General features: G+C 42.8%; 1 protein-coding gene across 1 annotated transcript in view; it reads left to right on the top strand.

Moving 5' to 3' along the window:
• PARP4 (poly(ADP-ribose) polymerase family member 4) overlaps positions 1-19,602 on the top strand; it is a 60,855-nt gene that overhangs the window by 14,821 nt on the left and 26,432 nt on the right. Inside the window, exons 9-24 of the mRNA XM_063127729.1 lie at positions 798-971; positions 2,249-2,400; positions 5,194-5,331; positions 5,706-5,804; positions 6,627-6,810; positions 8,957-9,113; positions 10,111-10,235; positions 10,735-10,866; positions 12,144-12,230; positions 13,558-13,722; positions 14,629-14,675; positions 15,161-15,242; positions 15,760-15,897; positions 16,439-16,634; positions 17,422-17,492; positions 18,118-18,305. Coding sequence (XP_062983799.1) covers positions 798-971; positions 2,249-2,400; positions 5,194-5,331; positions 5,706-5,804; positions 6,627-6,810; positions 8,957-9,113; positions 10,111-10,235; positions 10,735-10,866; positions 12,144-12,230; positions 13,558-13,722; positions 14,629-14,675; positions 15,161-15,242; positions 15,760-15,897; positions 16,439-16,634; positions 17,422-17,492; positions 18,118-18,305 — 2,135 coding nt within the window. The remainder of the gene's footprint in view (positions 1-797; positions 972-2,248; positions 2,401-5,193; positions 5,332-5,705; positions 5,805-6,626; positions 6,811-8,956; positions 9,114-10,110; positions 10,236-10,734; positions 10,867-12,143; positions 12,231-13,557; positions 13,723-14,628; positions 14,676-15,160; positions 15,243-15,759; positions 15,898-16,438; positions 16,635-17,421; positions 17,493-18,117; positions 18,306-19,602) is intronic.

Here is a 19,602-nt window from a genome sequence, read left to right as displayed (position 1 = left end):
GCAGAAGGTAAAACACAAGATGATTTGGACTTCAACTCCCAGAAACCCCTGCCAGCATTGCCAGTGCTCAGGAATCCTAAAGTCCAAACCATCTGGAAATCTTTCTGCCCACCTCTGGTACAAAATTTAAGGGTTGTTCCTTCCATTCCATTTCTGAGCCCAATTCAAAGTGTTGGTGTTGACCTTTAAAGCCCTTAACAACTTTGGAACAGAGTATCCAAAGGAACATGTCCTCCTTTATAGACTTGCTCAGACTCTTAGGTCATATATGGAGGTCCTCCTCCAGGAGCTGGGAAGTTAGGTGAGTGACTTACAAGAGAGAAGACCATCTCAGTGGTGGCACCCAATTATGGAATGCCCTCCCTAAGGAGGCTCACCTGGCACTTCCATTGTTACCTTTTCTGTATTAGACGAAAAACTTTCCTTCCTCCCAGGACTTTTAGAGATTTAGTTTTTAAATTGTTATAGCTGTTCTTGTATATTTTCAAATATATATATATATACCTGTGCTGTTTGTTGTTTTGTATTCTATTGTATTTTAGGGGGCACTCCTATGCAAGTTTACACAGAAAAAAAACCCCTACAATTCCCAGCATTCCCCAGCTAGCCATGCCTTTCTCACACAACACATTGCCAGTCCAGTGAGGGATTATGAAGACAGGAGTCCTCTCCCCGACATTTTAAATTGAGAAGATGTGGGTTGGGTGGGGGCCGTGATCACTTTTGCCTTTTTTATATCTTCTCATATTTTTCTCCCTCCTCTTAATAAAACATTTTATACCACTTTTTCTTAAAAGGTGAGCAAAGCAGAAGGTATACTGTTTCAGATAAAGAAAACACTGAATTACATGGGGTCGTCGACAGACCCATCTGCAATGTTATCGGAGTTCTACAAAATCATACCCCATAAAGGTCATCTGGATTATGACATTAACAGAAAGCTGGTCTCTAGCAAGCAGGATCTCTGTCAGGTAACTATCAGGTTTAATTCTTGTTATCAAACGCCTCCTGTTTCTAATGAGACAGTAGATTTCACAGCAGTTAAATCAGCTGAAAATATGGCATTTTATGACTTCAGAAAGTTCTAGTGTTCCAGAATTGCTGTAAACTGTGGTCAGGATCACAAAAGTCGGGGGGGAAATATTTACCAATACTTTTGATAAATAACTGAATACATGTCATACAAACTGAATACATTGGGTTCTCTTTTGGGAAATTTCATTTGTCAGAGAGTGCTATTGGCTGCATGTCACATGGAGCTGGTTGTGACATTACATTTTGTGATTTCATCGCAGGGAAATAAGAAGCTAAGAAGAGCCATGCTAGATCAGACTGAGGGCCCATCTATTCCAGTATTCTGTTGACACACTGACTAACCAGCTGCCTGGGGGAAATCTAGCCTCTTGCTCATGTTCCCCAGAAACTGATATACAGAGGCTTACTGCCTCTAATACTGGAGGTATCACCTAGCCATCGTGACTAGTAGCCATTGATAGCCTTCTTCTCCAGGAATTTTTCCAATCCCCCTTTTTAAACCATCCAAGCTGGTGGCCATTACTACATCTTGTGGTAGTGAATTCCATAGTTGTAACTATGCGCTGTGTGAAGAAGTCCTTCCTTTTATCTGTCTTGAATCTCCCACCAATCAGCTTCATGCAGTGATTCCTTTGGATTCTAGTATTATGGGAGTGGAAGAAAAATGTCTCCCTATCAACTTTCTCCACACCATTCATAATTTTGTACACCTCTATCATCTCTCCCCTCAATTACCTTTTTCTCTAAGCTAAACAGTCCCAGATGTTGTAACCTTAACTCATAGGAGAGTGGGGTCAAGCAGATGTTGCATCTCTCCTTGAATTTGATATCTGAACATACTTTTGAAAAGGGGAAATTAATTTTTTCCATTACAGTTTACCCCCCGTAGCATATAGGACATCTTGAAAAAAAATGATTAAAAAACTGAAAATATTTATTCACTTCTGCTTTTCCATGTACATGTTACCACATCATTTCACTGCAAATTAAACCACCCATTACCCTGTGGTTCTCAATTCACAATTGCCAATCTAGGTTATAAACTTCACTTCACACATAACCAACAAATGAAAGAAGCGGGAGAACCATGATTTCATTTTCAGTCCGCCCACATTTACCTACTGCTGCTTCTGTCTTTTTTCTTATTGCTGAAGATACAAGTATTATGTATTTAAATAAGTATAACAATTCTACTTTCTATACTATTTTTTAGCTGATCAGGGACATGATAAATGTTCATGAAACAAATATGTCAAACCCTAACCCACCGTCACTTTCGAAGTACCGGGCTTTGAGATGCAAGATAGATGCCCTTAATGGTGAAGAGTTCCACAATGTTAAAAAGCAGGTGGAACAAAACATTGAGTAAGTTTTCATACTGATATGTAGTTTCTAGATTTGTATTGCCCTGGTTCAAAGGTGGTGGTGTGTGTGTGTACGTGTGTGTGTTTAATGTCTGAAGGGCCTGTGGGAATCATTTTTTAAAAACAAGTACATGGGTGTTACGCTCATTTTTTTTAAAAAAAAAACCAAGTTATTTGGAGGATTGGTGGAATACATACTTTGAAGGGCATTACTTGAAAGACTGCTGTGTTTGTCCCCAGGAAAAATCCTAAACACACCACTGCCTAAATTGTGATATTGTGGAGGTCATTGAGCTACTGCAGGGGTAGGGAACCTGTGACTAGACTCCAACTCCCATCAGTCCCAGCCAGCACAGCCAAATCGCCAGGGGTGATGGGAATTATAGTCTCAACAAATCTGGAGGGTTACAGGTTCCCCACACTGAGACTACTGGAAACTTGCATACATTCTGAATATAACTCATGGGAATCCATACAATCCTGAAAGGGGAACCTCAGATGTAGTGTCCAGTGCAGTGCAAGCAAAGTTTCTCGCATGTAAAGTGGGTTTCCCTGCCCTTTCCACCTCACTGCAATCCCCTGGGGTTAATTTCAGGGTAGGCCCAGATACGCTGCGGTTACCCACTACTTTTCCAGGGCAGGCCCAGGCCTACTTGTCACTTTTGTCAGTGCTGCCCCTCCCACTGGGAAATGAAAAACATATCCATTTTCTTTTTCTCCCTCTGTGCTTTCTGTGTTTTTTTTCTTGTACTGTTCTTTCTTACTGCTTCAGGCAGCTTCAAACCCCACCCCACCTCCTGACAAGTTTCTCTCTCTCTCTCTCTCTCTCTCTCTCTCTCTCTCTCTCTCTCTCTCTCTCTCACACACACACACACACACACACACACACACACACACTGTGGGGGGCCCTCCTCAATTCCACCCACCCACCTTATTAAGGCTTTCTGGAGCCTGTTCTGCTAGAAGCAAGTTTTGAACATCAAGGGACTGTCTATATGCACTGAAAGCCCTGGCACGGCTATGCAATGGTACTGTGTCGATTATATGACACAGCAGCCACCTTGCAGCCATCGTGGGGCTTTCCCATGAAGCTGTGAGGCAAAAAAGTTGGGGACTCCCTTACTTTTTTCTCTGGAGCAAGGCAAGTACGGTGCATCTGCTGTCTCTCCTCGCTCCGGAGTCACGGTGGAGGCATCACCAGATGGACGGCAGGCCCTGATTGGTCACCGGGCAGAGGGCAAGCCCAGCCACTGGAAACCCCATGTTTTCATTGCTGCATTGGGATTAGCCAACACCACCCCGACACAGCAAAAGCAGGGGGGGGTTGCTTATCATGGCATCAGTCCACCGCCATATAGGGATCCCTGAGATCAAATTTGGAAATTTGGCACCCTGCTGTGTTCAACTGTGCGTTTCTTTTTGGGAATATTTGTTATACGTATTCCTGAAAAAGTCAGAGATGACAATTGTTTACACACCCATTTTCTTAGAAACTGCTTTATAGGCTTTGCCAAATATGGCAGCTTCTGTGGTGAAGCCGTCCTCAAATTCAGCCTTGACTCTGAATGCCTAGCTAAAATTCCCAGAATCCTTCACTATTAGAGTTCCCAGCAGACCTTGCTCTTTTCTAGCCTTCATCCATACCTTTCCCTACTTGCAAGTGTTTAGTCTTCCTCTTCATAGTTTTCAGTCCCGGCACTGCCCCTGGGACACCTCTGCCCTAAGCTCTACCCTTCGCACAGTGCAGAGCCTCACCCAATGTATAATGATGACTGGGAGGGAGCGATGTCAGAGGAATCCGAAGCCAGTTCAAATGACTTCAGGTTTCTATGATTCCACCCTGCAGATTCCACAGCAGAACAGCATCTTCTGAGTCCTGTGGACTTGCAGACTGTCGTCGTCGTTCCCCCACCCCACCCTGCCTTTCTGGTGTTGTTACAGATTTAGATGCAGAAAAGTATTAAAGTTACTCTAATATATATTAGTTATGCTAATATATACATATAACACGTTCTATATGTCTCTGATCTCCCTTTAGAAGCTATTGTGTAGCAGTCTTTTTTGTGTGCGCTCTGCTCATTGATTGTACAGTGAGCTAAGAAAAATATGTAAAATGTCATGTGCCAGCGGAAGTTATGTAAAGTGCAGCAGACTTTTTGCAGACTTTTTCCCAAAGGGGAAGAAAAAATCTGATTCTACTAATGAGCAGATGATAGAATGAAAGACGCCTGACAATCCGTGAAACACAAATAGAACAGATTACACAAAATCCACACATTCCTACAGGGAGACCAAGACATAGCTGCCACCCCCGACCCCCATTGCCTTCCTTAACTGTATGAAAATTGGAGGCTGCTGCTTGCATCCCGTGCTTTTATATGGCATAATATGGGCTGGATGTTGCAATTTCAGAAAATACCACCCACCTGCCTGCCCTTTCTTGTACCAGGGCCATCTATGACATGAGGGACTGGATAAAAAACAAGACAGAAAACAAGAAGAAACTTTCAGGAACAGGGGAATGGGGAGGATGTTGAAAGAACTTGTGGGGGGGAGTGGAGAGGGGAAGCTTTTTCCAGGCCTCCACAGCTTTACTCAGTAGACTACATTGTTCCCTGTAAGTAGTCTCTGCTGCAGCCATTTACTTGTGGCACCACCTCTACTTCCCCCAAGCTCTCCATGAGGCGGAATGTTCAGTCTCATTTGTGTTTCCATGGTCCAAGGAACTATGGTTTAAATATGCTTCCCATGATAATTCATGTGATCTCTGTATTCACTTTAAATTTTCTTGCAGCGGAAGTCCAGTAGAGGTTTTGCAGATATATAAAGTTGGCAGGATAACGGAAGTAGCAGGTTTTGAGAGTCATCTTGGCAACGTTCAATCCTTAATCCACTCTTCATCGGTTTCCAACTTCGTTGGGATCCTCTCTCGGTAATGCCTTGCATTATTTTCTCTCCCCTGAAGCTTTGTAGTGCTTTTCTGCTCTGGATGGCTATGTAGTTAGAAAATAAGGGGTTTAACCGCCTTCACAATGCTGCTTTTCCACCATTTTGGAGAAATGCGAGTTGGGTGGGTGCGAGTTGGTGCCTGCATCATATAAACAATGCAGTGCCACTCCGCTGCCACAACAGGGTATCTGAAGGGCACCAGGGCAGTACATCTGGATGGTGCCGAATGATGGGGTTAGCTAGGGCCCTACACATGACTCCTTCATTCCTGTTTACCTTCTACCTGCCCAACCCAGCAATTACTGTATGAAAACTGTATGTTGACATGCCTTGACCATGCAAATCTTTATTTTGTAGGGGACTCCTCCTGCCAAAGGTAGCAGTTGAAGAATATGGCTTGGAAAGAACTGATGATGGGAAGTTGGGCAGTGGCATTTATTTCAGCAAGTCCATAAGGTCTCAATGCTAGTAATGTTTGAGAAATTGTCAATGGTTGAAGAATGCCACTTTTATAACGTTCCTGAATAAATTTCAGGGCTGTTTCACATGTTTTTTTCTACACAGGTACTTTTTTTGAGAAGCAATGTGGTGTGGTGGACAGAGTGTTGGCTTGAAACTGGGTTCAAATCCTCACTCAGCTATGAAGCTTAATAACTGTACTTGGGCCAGTTGCTCTCACAACTTAACCTCCCTCCCAAGTCTGTTGTGACATTGAATAGACTGGGAAGGGTCATGTAGGCCCCCATATGCTCCTTGGAGGAAGAGCTGTATAAGCATGCAATAAAAAATATGTAAAAGAAAATGACATGTCACAGAAAAAATGTGTGCACATGGTCCCACCCAAAACACGGCTCCCTTCCCAAGGCCCCGTTCCCTGACATCATCTGACTTCTTTATGCACAGATATGCATGGAGTGATCGTTCTATGCCTCTCTCTGCATGAAGGGTGTCTTTTTTGAGTGTTGAACAGTAAATGTTTGGCTGCTGATGAGAGATAAGAGTGGGACTTCCCTGCTCAGGGCTAGAGAAAGGCATCCTTCCTCTACTTCTGGGTATTTGGAGGGGCCTGGGAGAGTTAGTCTGGTTAGTCCATGAATCCCAACATGACATCAAGGATGAGGCCTATCCCTTCTTCCATGGGGTTATACTCAGAACAGGCAGTGCTTTTGAGTAACTAAAACCAATGGGGTGGATGATAACATGGAGTCTGGGATTCAAAATGGAACCTGAGAGACTGATGTGGCTAGAATTATAATCACATTCTTCTTTCGTTAACAGTACAAGCATGAAGTACTCCCTTCCAAGTAAAACCGATGGAACTCGATTGCTGGTGATTTGTGACGTTGCACTCGGAAATTGTTGGGATACAGATTGGATGGACAGTTCATTAACTGCAGCACCCCCAGGCTACAACAGCGTGCACGGAGTCCGTAAGACAAAAGGCAATGATACAGATTTTAAGGTATCAGTTCCAGATGGGTGTGCTGTTTGCCAGATTTTTTTTAAAAAAAAGGCAGGCTATAGTTAAGCTTCTGGAGATAATTAAAGAAATGTTAGAAGTGAGCTGGTGCAAGTGCAGCTACTGAGAGTGTGAGCTGGGAGCCTTGTTCAAGCAACACTTCACCCATGAGCTTCCTCAGTGGCTCAAGCCTGGGAGCCAAACCTGGGGCCTGCCTAAATGCAGCGCAAACCCTAGGGTGGCTGCGCGGTGGAGCTGCGTCGATTATACGACACAGCAGCCACCTCGCAGCCATTGGGGGGTTTTCCCACAAAGTTGCAAAGCAAAAACGACGGGGACTTAGCCCAACTTTTTCTCTTTAGCAAGGTGAGTATGGTGCATCCGCCGTCTAGCCTTGCTCCAGAGGCGTGGCCAGGCAGATGGTGACTCCTGATTGGTCGCCATTCGCCCAGGCAGAGGGTTGTTGGAACTGTCCTAAAATCAACTGAAATGAAGGGGGGGGGGAAATGATACACTTCACATCCAAGGCATTAGGGATCTAAGTGACCCCAATATAGTGAAACTTCTCATTGAATAATGCAATAGTTACTTTATGTTGGTACCACAGTTAAGATTAGGAGGAGCTAATAAATGTGTACTTTTAAAATCCATACCTCCAAGAAGGGAAAAGTGCATGAGTAAGGTATTATGGGTCTGTATGCTCCGTAGGAGTAAGCACTGGGTCATTACAGATACCATCCCTATATAATTGTAATCCTATGCTATAAAGAAGCCTTCTCCCAACCTAGCACTCTCCAGATGCTTTGGACTACAATGCCTAGCATTCCTGACCATTGGTGATGCTAGGTGGGGCTGATGGGAGTTGATGCCCCAAACATCTAGAGGACACTCTTTAATATAATTTTATATTTTTATTTGAAATTGACATTGGAAGATTCTTTTTTTCATTATTGTGACAGAAGACGTAGTGGAGGAAAAATAACAGAGAAAGAAGGAAAGAGCGAGTATCAGGTAGACCTGGTTTGCAGGTGATTTAGCTGCTAAATGATCAAGCAAACGGCTGGTTGTTTGATCAGTTCTTGAGTTGTTTGGTTCCCACCCACTTCACCTGCTCTCTCCCTGTATCCAAATACTTTTGCAGCACTGTGTACAGAAGAAGAAGAAGAAGAAGAAGAAGAAGAAGAAGAAGAAGAAGAAGAAGAAGAAGATCATCTTTATTTTTTACCCACTTCTCCCTTTGGAACAAGGCAGAGAGCATTAGTACAACAAATCAACAGATCTTAAAAAACCTTGGTTTCACATTCATCTGGGTAGGCCTGCTAGAAAAGGCTAGTCTTTAAAGCTGTCTTAAATTCAGAGAGAGAGTTAAGTTTACAAATCTCCTCCGGCAGGCCATTCCACAGTCTGGAGGGTGACAGGAGAAAAGGTCCTCTGGATAACAGTTATCAGCCTAGTTTTGGCTGACTGAAGTAAGTGCTCCCCAGAGGACCTGAGTGTGTGGGGTGGACTGTATGGGAGAGCACGATCCTGCAGGTAACCTGGACCCAAACCATGTAGGGCTTTAAAAGTAATGACCAACACTTTGTACTTCACCCAGAAACTAATTGGCAGCCAGTGGAGTGATTTTAATGTCAGGGTAATATGCTCACCCCTAGATGTACTGGTGACCAACCTGGCTGCCATGTAGGGCAGCTTGGGTTTCTTTTTCTTTTTTTTTACTGCTCTTCACTGCCATCTGTGTAGCTTGACAAAACAATCCATGACCAATCCACAGTTTTGGGTTCACATAGAACAGCAACCCATGGTTTACAACCCGGAGATCACAACCCAACAACAAACCATGAATTCTCTTCATGGGTTATTCAGAGCTAATACCCCATAGTTAACTCATAATTCTGGAGTTGCATATAATGACAACCTATGATTCAACAGCCCATAATAGGTGTTGTCATTACATATGAACCAGGTCGTAGAGAAGGGAAAATGAGAGAGGTCGAAAAAGAGAGGCAGTAAGAAAAATGAAGGTGCCTTTGAAGAATGGGGAAGTCTCTAATATGCTATAGGTTATGAAGACTGAAAGGAAACAGTATTTCTCCTTAAGTCTGTAATGATTCTAAAATTTGCTTCCTGTTTTCTTTGTTCCTCTAAGGATGATGAATTTGTGGTGTACAAAATCAGTCAGGTCAAAATCAAGTACGTGGTTAAGTTTTGCCTTGCTAATGACACAGTAAAGGAGTTCCGTCCTGCAGTTCCGATGGAGTTAGAAGACAGAGCACCTTCACTTGAGCATCAGTCACAGCCTGAAGGTGAGCAACATTTCTTACATGAAGCGATGAATGCCTGGTCGGTTTTTTTGACATATTCTGTAATTGCAATGCTTTGGGAGCTCAAGAGCAGCCTTCCCCAACCTGGTGCTTTCCAGATGTTTAACTACCACTCCCAGCATTCCCGATCATTGGCTCATTCTAGCTGGGATGGATGGGAGTTGAAATCCCTAACATCTGGAGGGAGGTCATCAGGTTAGGGAAGGCTGCTCTAGCGATATGCCAGAGGTCCTCTTCACGAGATAAAATCGATGGAAATTTTTCCCTGATACACTTTTTGTTGTTGTTGACTGCTTCTATATCACTGAATGGGTCTTTGGCTTGTTCTAGCAGGAGTTTTGGGGTTGGATCCTGTGGACGGAAGGACTCCTTTCATTTGCTTAGGGAAACATCCATTGGAGGGTCCCCATTACAGTAGGGGTGTAGAATCCCCAGCCCCTGAGCCTAATCCAGCTTGCTGGGCTCCAGCATCTAGCTCACAGAGCCTCCTGGGGTTCCTTCAGGTGGATGGAGCTTAGCCTCCAAGTCTCACCCCCCAGAGAAGGGCATCCCTGCTGAGTAGTGGGAACTCTGATGGTGGTGAAAAGAGCAGCAGCTCTCTTCAGTGCCAGCGAAGTAGCTTCATGTGGTATCTTTGGTTGTGAGAACCCAGAACCTTGGACTGCCCCTTGAAAATTGCCATCATGGCCCCTTCCTCCAGCAAGACCCTGCTGAGTATGAGTCCGAATCCAATCTGTAATGTTCTCCCTTTCCTCATCTTTTTTTCTTTCTCTCTGGCACACAGATATATGTACCTTACCTCAGCCATAACTAGCTTCCCTGTTGGTTCTTCTTTTGCTCCAAGCAGCAGAACTACCTTTTGCAACTAGAGCCAGACAAGCTGGGTGCTTTCAGGTGGAGCTTTTTACACCCGAATCGTGGACTGCATGCACCTTAAATAAATCATGCTTTTCTTCCCCCTTCGTCTTTTCTCGTTTAGATTGTAAAATGCCAAGCCAAGATCTGCTGAATGATATAACTGCTGGTCTTTTGGACAGATCTGGAAACCCAGTTCCTCTGAAGGATGTTCATATCAAGGGAAGAATTCTAGACTTCGTAGCAGAGGTACTGCAAGTAGTTTCCGGTTCTTTCCTAGGAGTGCTGAATATTTTGCTGAGTTGGTGTTTCATTTAATTAAGAAAAGCGGCTGGTCGTTTACCATTTTTATATAGGCAAACCTTGGCATTTTTAATTCTTCAAAAAGGTTAGCATCTTTCATCATCACATTTTCAGCTTTAAAAAAATGAAAACTTAGATTTTCAGAGGGCGAGAGAACTATGCAAAGACATGGGGAATGGGTGGGGTGGGTGGAGGGAGGGAGAGACCCACACAGCTGGCCCGTCACATATTGTCCAGTCCTGTTCTAAAGAATCAGTTCTGGCAAACATTGGCGGTCTTGCTACATTCATTCATCTGGAAGGTTTTGCAGAAGGTTTTGCCATGTGACCATATTGAAAATGCTAATCTTGGTAGGGAAGATGCTTCCATACATACCACTGATTGGGAACCATGGCTTAGTGTTGATCTGGTATCCATCCAAACTGAATACATTCCTTTATTTCAGGTTGTGGTGTTTCAGACCTATGAAAATCAAACAGATCACCCCATTGAAGCAAAATACATCTTCCCTTTGGACGACACAGCTGCTGTATGTGCATTTGAGGCTTTCATTAAAGGGAAACATATAATAGGAGAGGTAAGACGATGCTGGGGCAGACGGCAGAGGTAGGATATACCCAGGAAGCTCTAGATTAGGGGTGAGCAACATGTGGCTCTCTGCTGCTGCTGATTTTATCCTGGTTGTGCTTTTATATTGTATTTTATATTATGGTTTTATACTGTTGTTTTATACTTTGAATGGTTTTAATTTTTGTGAACCACCCAGAGTGCTTCGGCTGTTGGGCGGAATAGAAATGCAATAAATAAATAAATAAATGTTGTGCCTATAACTCCCCTCAGTCTTAACCTGCATAGTTAACGGTGAGGGATCACGAGAGTTGTAAGTCAAAACAGCTGGAAGGGCACAAGTTGTCATGAGCCCCAGGCCAAGAGACTGACATGAGTCCACCCAGCAGCAAGCAACCTGTTATTCGCCAGCAAGCATGTACCGCCGACTTGCTTTCCCCATGCTTGCATAATTTCTGCTGTCCTTAATCCACCCTCCTTCATTCGTCTCCCAGGTGCTAGGAAAGCATCAGGGAAAGTGAACTGGGAATAATTGACTTTGAGGGCCCTTCGACTCAAGTGGCCCAGTTAGGGTCCCAACTGTGCTAGGTCTTGATGCCAGTCAAGATGCATGTGATCTTTACAGGCGCAAAGCAGAACACCCGCAAAAAGCAGCATGAGAACATTTTGGGCGGAGGTAGCTTGTTCTGCCTTCTCCCAGTTAAGAATTAACGGGTGCATGTTCACTCCCACTAGAGCCACCTGATGGCCTGCCCTTCTGGCCTTAAAAGTGTATGTGTGCCTTTAACGAAAGGGTATTGAACCTCTTTCAGCTCAAGAAGCTCTTGGGGGCTGCAATCCAGTTGTGGGCGGAGCCGAAGTCAAAATGGGTGTGTCCAAAATATATAAAAATGCCAGCATATTTTAGCTTAACGCTCTCACTACCAATAATGGAGCCTTAGGAGAGACGTTCCAACCTTTTAGAACTGGACAGAAATCAGGAAACCAACTGGTGGGGGTGAAATAGCCAGGGAAAGTGGTATGGTCATCTGGGGAGGACTGGATTAGGTCCCTAGGCCTGAGGTTCTGCACCCCTTCAATACCATAAGACAGGGTGAAAATCATTTATCGTTTCTAACAGAGTATGTGCAACTGCTTAGTACACTGTCAACTAATGAGAACATTTCCATAATTCTGCTTCCCCAGATTTCTGATCAGGTGTTGAACTGTGATAAATGTGGTGTGTTGAGTGCTTTTTAAAACTTTGTATATAATAAACTATCATGTTTTCAAAAATAATTTCAACAGGTTAAAGAAAAGGAAAAGGCACATCAGGAATACAGAGCAGCCGTCAGTCAAGGACATGGGGCTTATTTGATGGATCAGGATGCGCCTGTAGGTGGAACACAATGATTTCGTATAAATTTGATGAGATCAACATATGTTGAGTGTCAGTCGTTTTGTAAAACCAAATTAGTCTCCAAAATGAAAGCTGCTGTATATGGGAATGCTCTTATATGTGTATAATACACACACACGTATGTACACACATAAATATATATACATACAAGGGGTCAGCAACTGGAGCCCCCAGAACCAAGTGTTGCCCATTGCAAGGCCCAGCTGCACACACCCCTGTTGCCAAACCGGAGGCAAAAGACATGCGGAGAAAGTGGCAGTGGTACATTTTGCCTATGCTCAGTAGTCAGCCTTTATTTGTGGTTGCCAATAACCATCTTGCTTCTCCCTCCACATATACATATAAAAGAGACTCTCCCTTCCTGATTCCCCTCCCCCCCCCACAGGTCTTCTATGTGTGTCTGTCCATCTCAACCTCATCTACACCAGGGTTAGGCAACCTGGTGCCCTCCAGATGTTTTGGGCTACATCTCCCACAACCTCAGTCTTTGGCCACGCTGACTGGAGCTTATAGGAATTGATATCCATAAAATCTAGATAGCACCAAGTGGCCTATCCCTAGTCTATACTGACTAGCAGTGGCTCCCCAGTCCCCCCCACACACACACACACCTGGAAATGTCATGGATTGAACTTGGAACATTTGCATGCAAAGCCTGTGCTCTACCAGTTAGCTATGGTTAGTCTCTCTCAGAGTGTCTCTACATTAAAAAAAAAAAAAACTCACTGCCTTACTGGGGCTTTCTGCTTCTGCTTTCTTTCTGGGATTACAATGGGCACCATTACATGGGTGTCCACGTGGTTTGAATTGAATGCTCCATTCACTTCAATGAAACACTGCCATCTAATGGTGGACTTATAGCACAACACACAACTTTGCCTAGGGCCAATTTTGCGCATTTTAAAAAATAGTTAATTATCTGTGTGTGCTTTTAAAGCGGGATAATGGGGGAAGGGCAGGAGATGTCCTGGAAGTTGACGAGGTCATCCAAAGGACCCACAAACATCCATGAGTGAATGCAATAAATCGCTCATGTAGAAACGCTCTAAGTCAAGGGTGAGCAATTTGTGGTCCTCCAGATATTTTGGCCTACAGATCCCATCAGGCGTAGCCAGTGGTGACAGATGATGGAAGCTCTAGGCAAAACATTGGGGAAGGTGGGGTGGGCAGAGGTTTCCTACCCCACTCAAAGTAATAAGATAAATAACATTTTCTGTATGCTCGTCCCTTGTAAAAGTAAACAAACTGTACTGTTGCTTGTAAAAATGTGCTTTTATGAACACTAAAAATATTCTTCCATAGGACATTTTTACTGTTTCTGTTGGAAATTTGCCAGCTTCAACCAAGGTCCTCATCAAAATCACCTACATCACAGAGCTCAGTTACGAGAACGGATGCCTTTCATTTCACCTGCCAGCTGCTGTAGCCCCTTGGCAACAAGACAAGGCGTTAAACGAAATCACACAGGTTGGTGTGCTCTCAGGAGCTGCAAATCGTGAGATATTTGCCATCAAAAGGTTTCAAGGGTGGGTCAGGATGGGGGGCTGTTTAAGATCTTTTCTGCCTAACCATTTGCTGAGAAGTCAATACAAATTTGTTTCTAATTTGTGGAATCCAGAAACATGTTGCCCAGCTCTAACTGGTCATGGGCCTGAAAGTGTGGAGGTATTGGGCCTGTTCAGACAACACACTAAACCATGGTTAGGCTGTTAACTGTTTTATAGCAAATGGTTAGTGAGCATTTTTAAATCATGGTTATGTAGGCATCATGGTTACGAAAGGTTCACACGACTCACTAAGCCATAATGTTTAGCTCAAAATGCTTAACCTTAATGGCTTAACGTGTCGTTTATTATCCTATTTTAAAGCCATTTTATTTTACTTTATAAATTTCTATCCTGCTCTTTAACCATGTTTCCAAGGCAGTTTAAGTTTGGGGGAAAATAGGCATAGGAGCTCTTTCCCATTCAACTTAATAACTGCTTAAGGACACTTGGGCTTTGTTTGCATTTAATGGCAAATTGTGGGTTAATTAAGTGGGAGAATGCTGCTTTGGGCAGACTTAGCATTCTGTAAATAATTTCTGATCGGGAGTTGTGAGCATGATGTGCGAACACAGGCTTCTGGATTGTTTAGGGGCTAAGCAACCCAGTGATTAGTCCTACAACAAACCATGGTTTAACTGCTGGGTTGTTTAACCCTTAAACAATCCAGTGGTCCAGGTCCACAGGTCATGCTTGTGCGTTTACAGAATGCAGAGTGAGCAGTGCCTGTCAGTGCCTCTCTCCTGATCTCTCTCACTCGTGCATGGCAAAACATGGGTTAATTAAATTGAATTAAATTATCCCAAATAATTTTTATTCTTTTTACTAGGACTCTGTAAGGACAGTTGCCATTAAGCAAGTAGGAATCAAACCAGGGTAAGTAGATTTAATTTAATTAATAATAGAGGCAGTGTCTATATGCTCTGTTAACCTCGTCATGGCTACACAGTAGCAGAATTATAGCGCAACACCACTAATACACAGGACGATTTGCCAGATTAAATTTCTTAAAGTTGATTTTATCCGTGTTTTCTGACAGGAGGATAAGGGAGCGGGGAGGGAGGGAGACAGCCTGCATGATGACAACATCATGAAATCAACCCGGAAACTTCTGTGAGTGGCCAGTTATGAGTGTGCTATAAATCACTCGTTTATAGAAAGCCACAGTGAAATGGCAACATATTTTGGTATAATTTGAAGGCCGATTCTCTTCTGGTAGGTTTGAGGATGAAGCTTTTTTAACAGTGACATCTAGCGCTACTGTGATGTTCCTTGTGAGAGAGAGAGAGAGAGAGAGAGAGAGAGATCATGCCAATCGTGACCTATTATATAATCTATGATTTCTTTTTATATTACTACAGTGCTTTCTCTTTGGAAATGTCCATTGAAATGCCCTTCAAAATTAATCACATTAGCAGTTGGACACATCAGCTTAAAATAAAGGTCAGCAAATCTTCCAAGTATCTATTTTCACAATGAGGGTAGTGGTAGTTGAAAAGATGTGGGCAAAGTTACATCTTCTGTTTCAAAAGGAATTTTTCATATTTGTGTAATTTGTATATTTATTTACATAATGAGTAGCCTGCCTTTCTGAAATGGGGAAAATGCAGTATTTTCTTCATTCCGAAACAACGTGCATGCCCCAAAGAATGTTTTTGTATTAATCTGCTATACCACAGCACCACCTAGAAGTTATATAGCAGAAGGCAGGAAAGGAAAACCTCTTTATGTAGCAATCTGGCCCTTAATCCTGCGACAAAACCAAAAATAGATGCAGTGGGCTTAATAGCCTTGTCTAGAAAAGCTCTCACTTGTAAGAGGACTGGATTCAGCTGTTAGAACAATGCCCAAAGCTTCTATAGCTGACCTTATATATCTCAAGTCAAAATATTCAGGTGCAAATAATTCAGGATTTTCTACAGCAACATTTTCCCCTTCTTCCTCCACCTTTTGAATTCAGAAAACAGACTGTAAAGCTGTAGTCAGTATTGTTGAGGACAGTTCCTTGGACACCAGTGGCTTTGCATTGGAAATCCTGATAGGTGATGTACATTTGCCCAGAATGTGGGTCGAAAAGCATCCAGACAAAGGAAGCGAGGTAATTCTGTTTTATTCTTTCTTTCCTTTAGCTTTCTTTTTTTTTAAAAAAAAAAATACTGTGCCATTCTTCACTTTAGAATAAAACTTCCAGGGGTGGCTTATAGTACATTAAATATATACATACAGTATATTCTGCCTTCCTACCAGAATAAGTGCTCAAGGCAGCTAACAGTAAAATACAAATAAAATAACAAAGTTATAATTAAAATATTAGCACTAATCAATTGAAACAAGTCATGCTGCTTGGCCCTAATTTCTAAAAACTCATTTAAATATCTGGGCAAATAAAAAGATCTTGTCATGGCATCAAAATGGTAAAAGATTCCATGCCAGGCAAGCATCTCTGGAGAGAGAGAGAGAGAGAGAGAGAGAGAGAGTTCTCCGAGTGAAGCCTCACTCCCTTCTGAAAAGGCCCTTTTTCCAGTCACCATCTGACTCACCTCTAGTTTTCCCATCCATCGTTCTACCACTGATAAGCAAACAGCAGCCCTCAGATCATCTATTTGCTTCATTGATGTTATCCATCTTCTTTCTTGTAGGCCTGCATGCTTATCTTTCAACCAGATTTTGATGGATCATTTGACCCTCTATGCGTCAGTGGTGAAACTATTATCTGTCTGGATTGCTCCAATTCCATGGCAGGTTCAGAAATCCAACAAGCTAAGCAGATTGCATTGTGCGCTCTGGAGACATGCCACTTTGCAACAAGACTAAGTGTTATCAAATTTGGCACAAGTAAGGCATCCTTTTTCTTTCGTACCTTTTCCCAACTGCATGTTTTTCTTTCGTATATTTCTAAGGGGATTGTCCAGTCTACCTTTAGTGGGTGGTTTTGGAGTCCTCACTGGATTCTTTTAAAGCACCAGGCGAATCTATTGGTTTTATGCAAATTAAATTTATTATCTAAAGTTCATGATTTCTGTCACCATGGAACAGTCTTAACTTAAACATTGTTGATTAACTTCCCAATGGAGGTTGCAATCCTGTACCCAATTACATGGGAGTAAGCTCTATTTATTTATTTATTTATTTATTTATTTATTTATTTAAAATATTTATATACCGCTCCCTATTGAAAATTTCGGACCAGTGTACAAGATAAAATGAAAATAAAAACAGAATAAAACAGTTAAAACAAAATTTAAAAGAAGCAAATACAGAGATTCAAGGCTGCATGTTAAGGAAAGGCTTCTTGGAATAAAGATGTTTTCAGGAGGCGCCGAAAGGAGTACAAGGGTGGAGCCTGCCTGACTTCCAGAGGCAGGGAGTTCCACAGGAGGGGTGCCACCACGCTGAAGGCTCTTCCCCTGGTGGATTCCAATCGGAGGATGGATCTATGTGGAACCACCAGGAGCAGGCCCTTGGATGACCTCAGTGACCTCCTTCTTATTTAACTCAATAGGAATTCTTTCTGAGTGAACATGTATAGAAATGGGCTGTAAATCCCAATTAATATAATGTTGGCATTCCTTGTAAATTTTTTAGCACTCTGCGTATTCAAAGAGATTTTTTTATGGTATAGATTTTGAAGAATTTCCTTCCAATCCTAAAGACTGCATAATAGACTTCGCAGCGCTGAAGGAATTTATTATGGTACGTGCATATTTTTATTCTGTGTGCCTGTAAGTCTTTTGCAGTATGCCAAATATTGTAACATATTTCGCTTTTTTTTTTTAAAGGATGGCATCCAGTCCAGCTGTGCTTAATTTCATCCAGCTAGTGAGGCTGGAGGCCAAACTGTATCTGTCCCTTTCTTGGGCTCGTCACATTTGAGTAGAGCTATTGACCATACGTACCCACACCTAGGGGCTGTCTTCATGGTGCCGTGTTGGTGCCACTCTGCTGTCAAACCCTGCCGTTTCGCTGGTGCGGGTTGGTGGCAAATTATGCAGACGGAGGGAGACAGTGCAGGCTTTCCAGTGGCCACTTCTGGCGACCAATGGCAGGTTGCCTTCCACCCAGGATCACTCTCAGAGCACCGCCCAAGCAAGGACAAACTGGGAAGAGTTGTGCTGACCTCAGTCCGCATCTTTGGCTCTTTGCCCTGGGGTGGCTCTGAACTGGCGGCTGCATCATATAACCAATACAGCGTGTATTTGGAGATACCCCAGGGCAAAGACAACATATAGACAGCCCCCTTATCGCTCGCTGGTTAAAAACCAGATAATAGTGTTTCATCTAAAAACTACCCTTTATTGTTAAAATTTCCCCCTCTTAGTCTGCTACAGCTACAATGGGAAACTCAGATTTATCGAAGACTTTGCGTTACCTGAGTTTGCTATACCCTTCTCAACACAAGCGCAACATCCTGCTTATATCTGATGGACATATTCAGAATGAAGGCTTGACTTTGCAGATTGTGAAGCAAAATGCACAGCACACTAGAATATTCACATGTGGAATTGGGTAAGTGCAAACTGAATGAAACTGATATTCTGTTCAGTGGAAATTACAAAGCATATTTAGCATGCCAACTTTAGGGTCAACTCTACCATTAGGCAGAGTAAAATGTTTGCCTTGGGTAGTAATTTTGGGACACCACTGCAAAACAGCCAATGATCACTTAGCGGATTTAATTTTTTATTGTTTTTGCAGCTTTTTTTTTTAAAAAAAATGATCTTGTGCCCTTATTCTGTATTCTATAATGTACAATGGTCAGGGATTATAAAGCTATTTTTAAAGGGAGGAGACTATAGTGTAAGCAATTATTTTAATAGTATACTTCATCATAGAAACAGTGAATTTGGGACCTTGCACTAATGGAAAAACTCACTAAACAACATCAGGTACAAAGAAGGAAAGGAACCTCTCGTGCAAGCACTGAGTCATTACTGACTCTTGGAGGGACACCGGCTTTCGCTGACGTTTTCTTGGCAGGCCTTATAGCGGGGTGGTTTGCCGTTGCCTTCCCCGGCCGTTATTACCTTTCCCCCAGCTAACTGGGTACTCATTTTACCGACCTCGGGAGGATGGAAGGCTGAGTCGACCCGAGCCGGCTGCCTGAAACCAGCTTCTGCTGGGATCAAACTCAGGCCATGGGGAGAGTTTCAGCTGCAGAAACTGCTGCTTTACCGCTCTGCGCCACACGAGGCTGGGTACAAAGAGGCCAAGTAGAAATTGACACTTTTAATGCAATATAGCAGCCATTTATTGAATTCACTAATAGTGAGACAAATACACAACAACGTCCTAAGACACATGGAACTCTATGGCATGATCTGTTAGGGATATGAACGATCATCCTAATATGAGGGCATCAGATAATCTTGTTTGTACCAAATGGTAATCCTGAGTGATCAGAAAAAAACTGTAAGGCAATTGACTTACACGTGGTGTCCTTATTCATTGTTACTTTGAAAAACTGAATTTAAAAAATAGTGTGTTCTATAACTGCAGCACTTGGATATATGGATTTCACCAATGTTGGGGAAGGACCAGTTGAATCATGGGTGGGGGTACAAGTGCACCTCTTGGATTTGCTCCTCAGGTGACAAAATATTAAGTTATTTTATTTGTAGTCAAATCAGTGGTTCAGCTACTGCACTATTGTCCATTCTGACTGGCAGCAATTCTCCAGATCTATTCCTGCCTTCTACGCTAGATCCTTTTAACTGGAGTTGGAGGTGACTGAATGTTCTTATAGCATTTTTTAAAAGTATTTAAACTAAAATAAATAAATGTGTAAAGCATGTGCTCAACCCAT

The sequence above is a fragment of the Elgaria multicarinata genome, chromosome 5 (genome assembly GCF_023053635.1).
Source record: "Elgaria multicarinata webbii isolate HBS135686 ecotype San Diego chromosome 5, rElgMul1.1.pri, whole genome shotgun sequence".
Taxonomy (NCBI): domain Eukaryota; kingdom Metazoa; phylum Chordata; class Lepidosauria; order Squamata; family Anguidae; genus Elgaria; species Elgaria multicarinata.
Note: the sequence above shows the minus strand (reverse complement) of the source record. Positions and strands in the feature narration are given on the sequence as shown.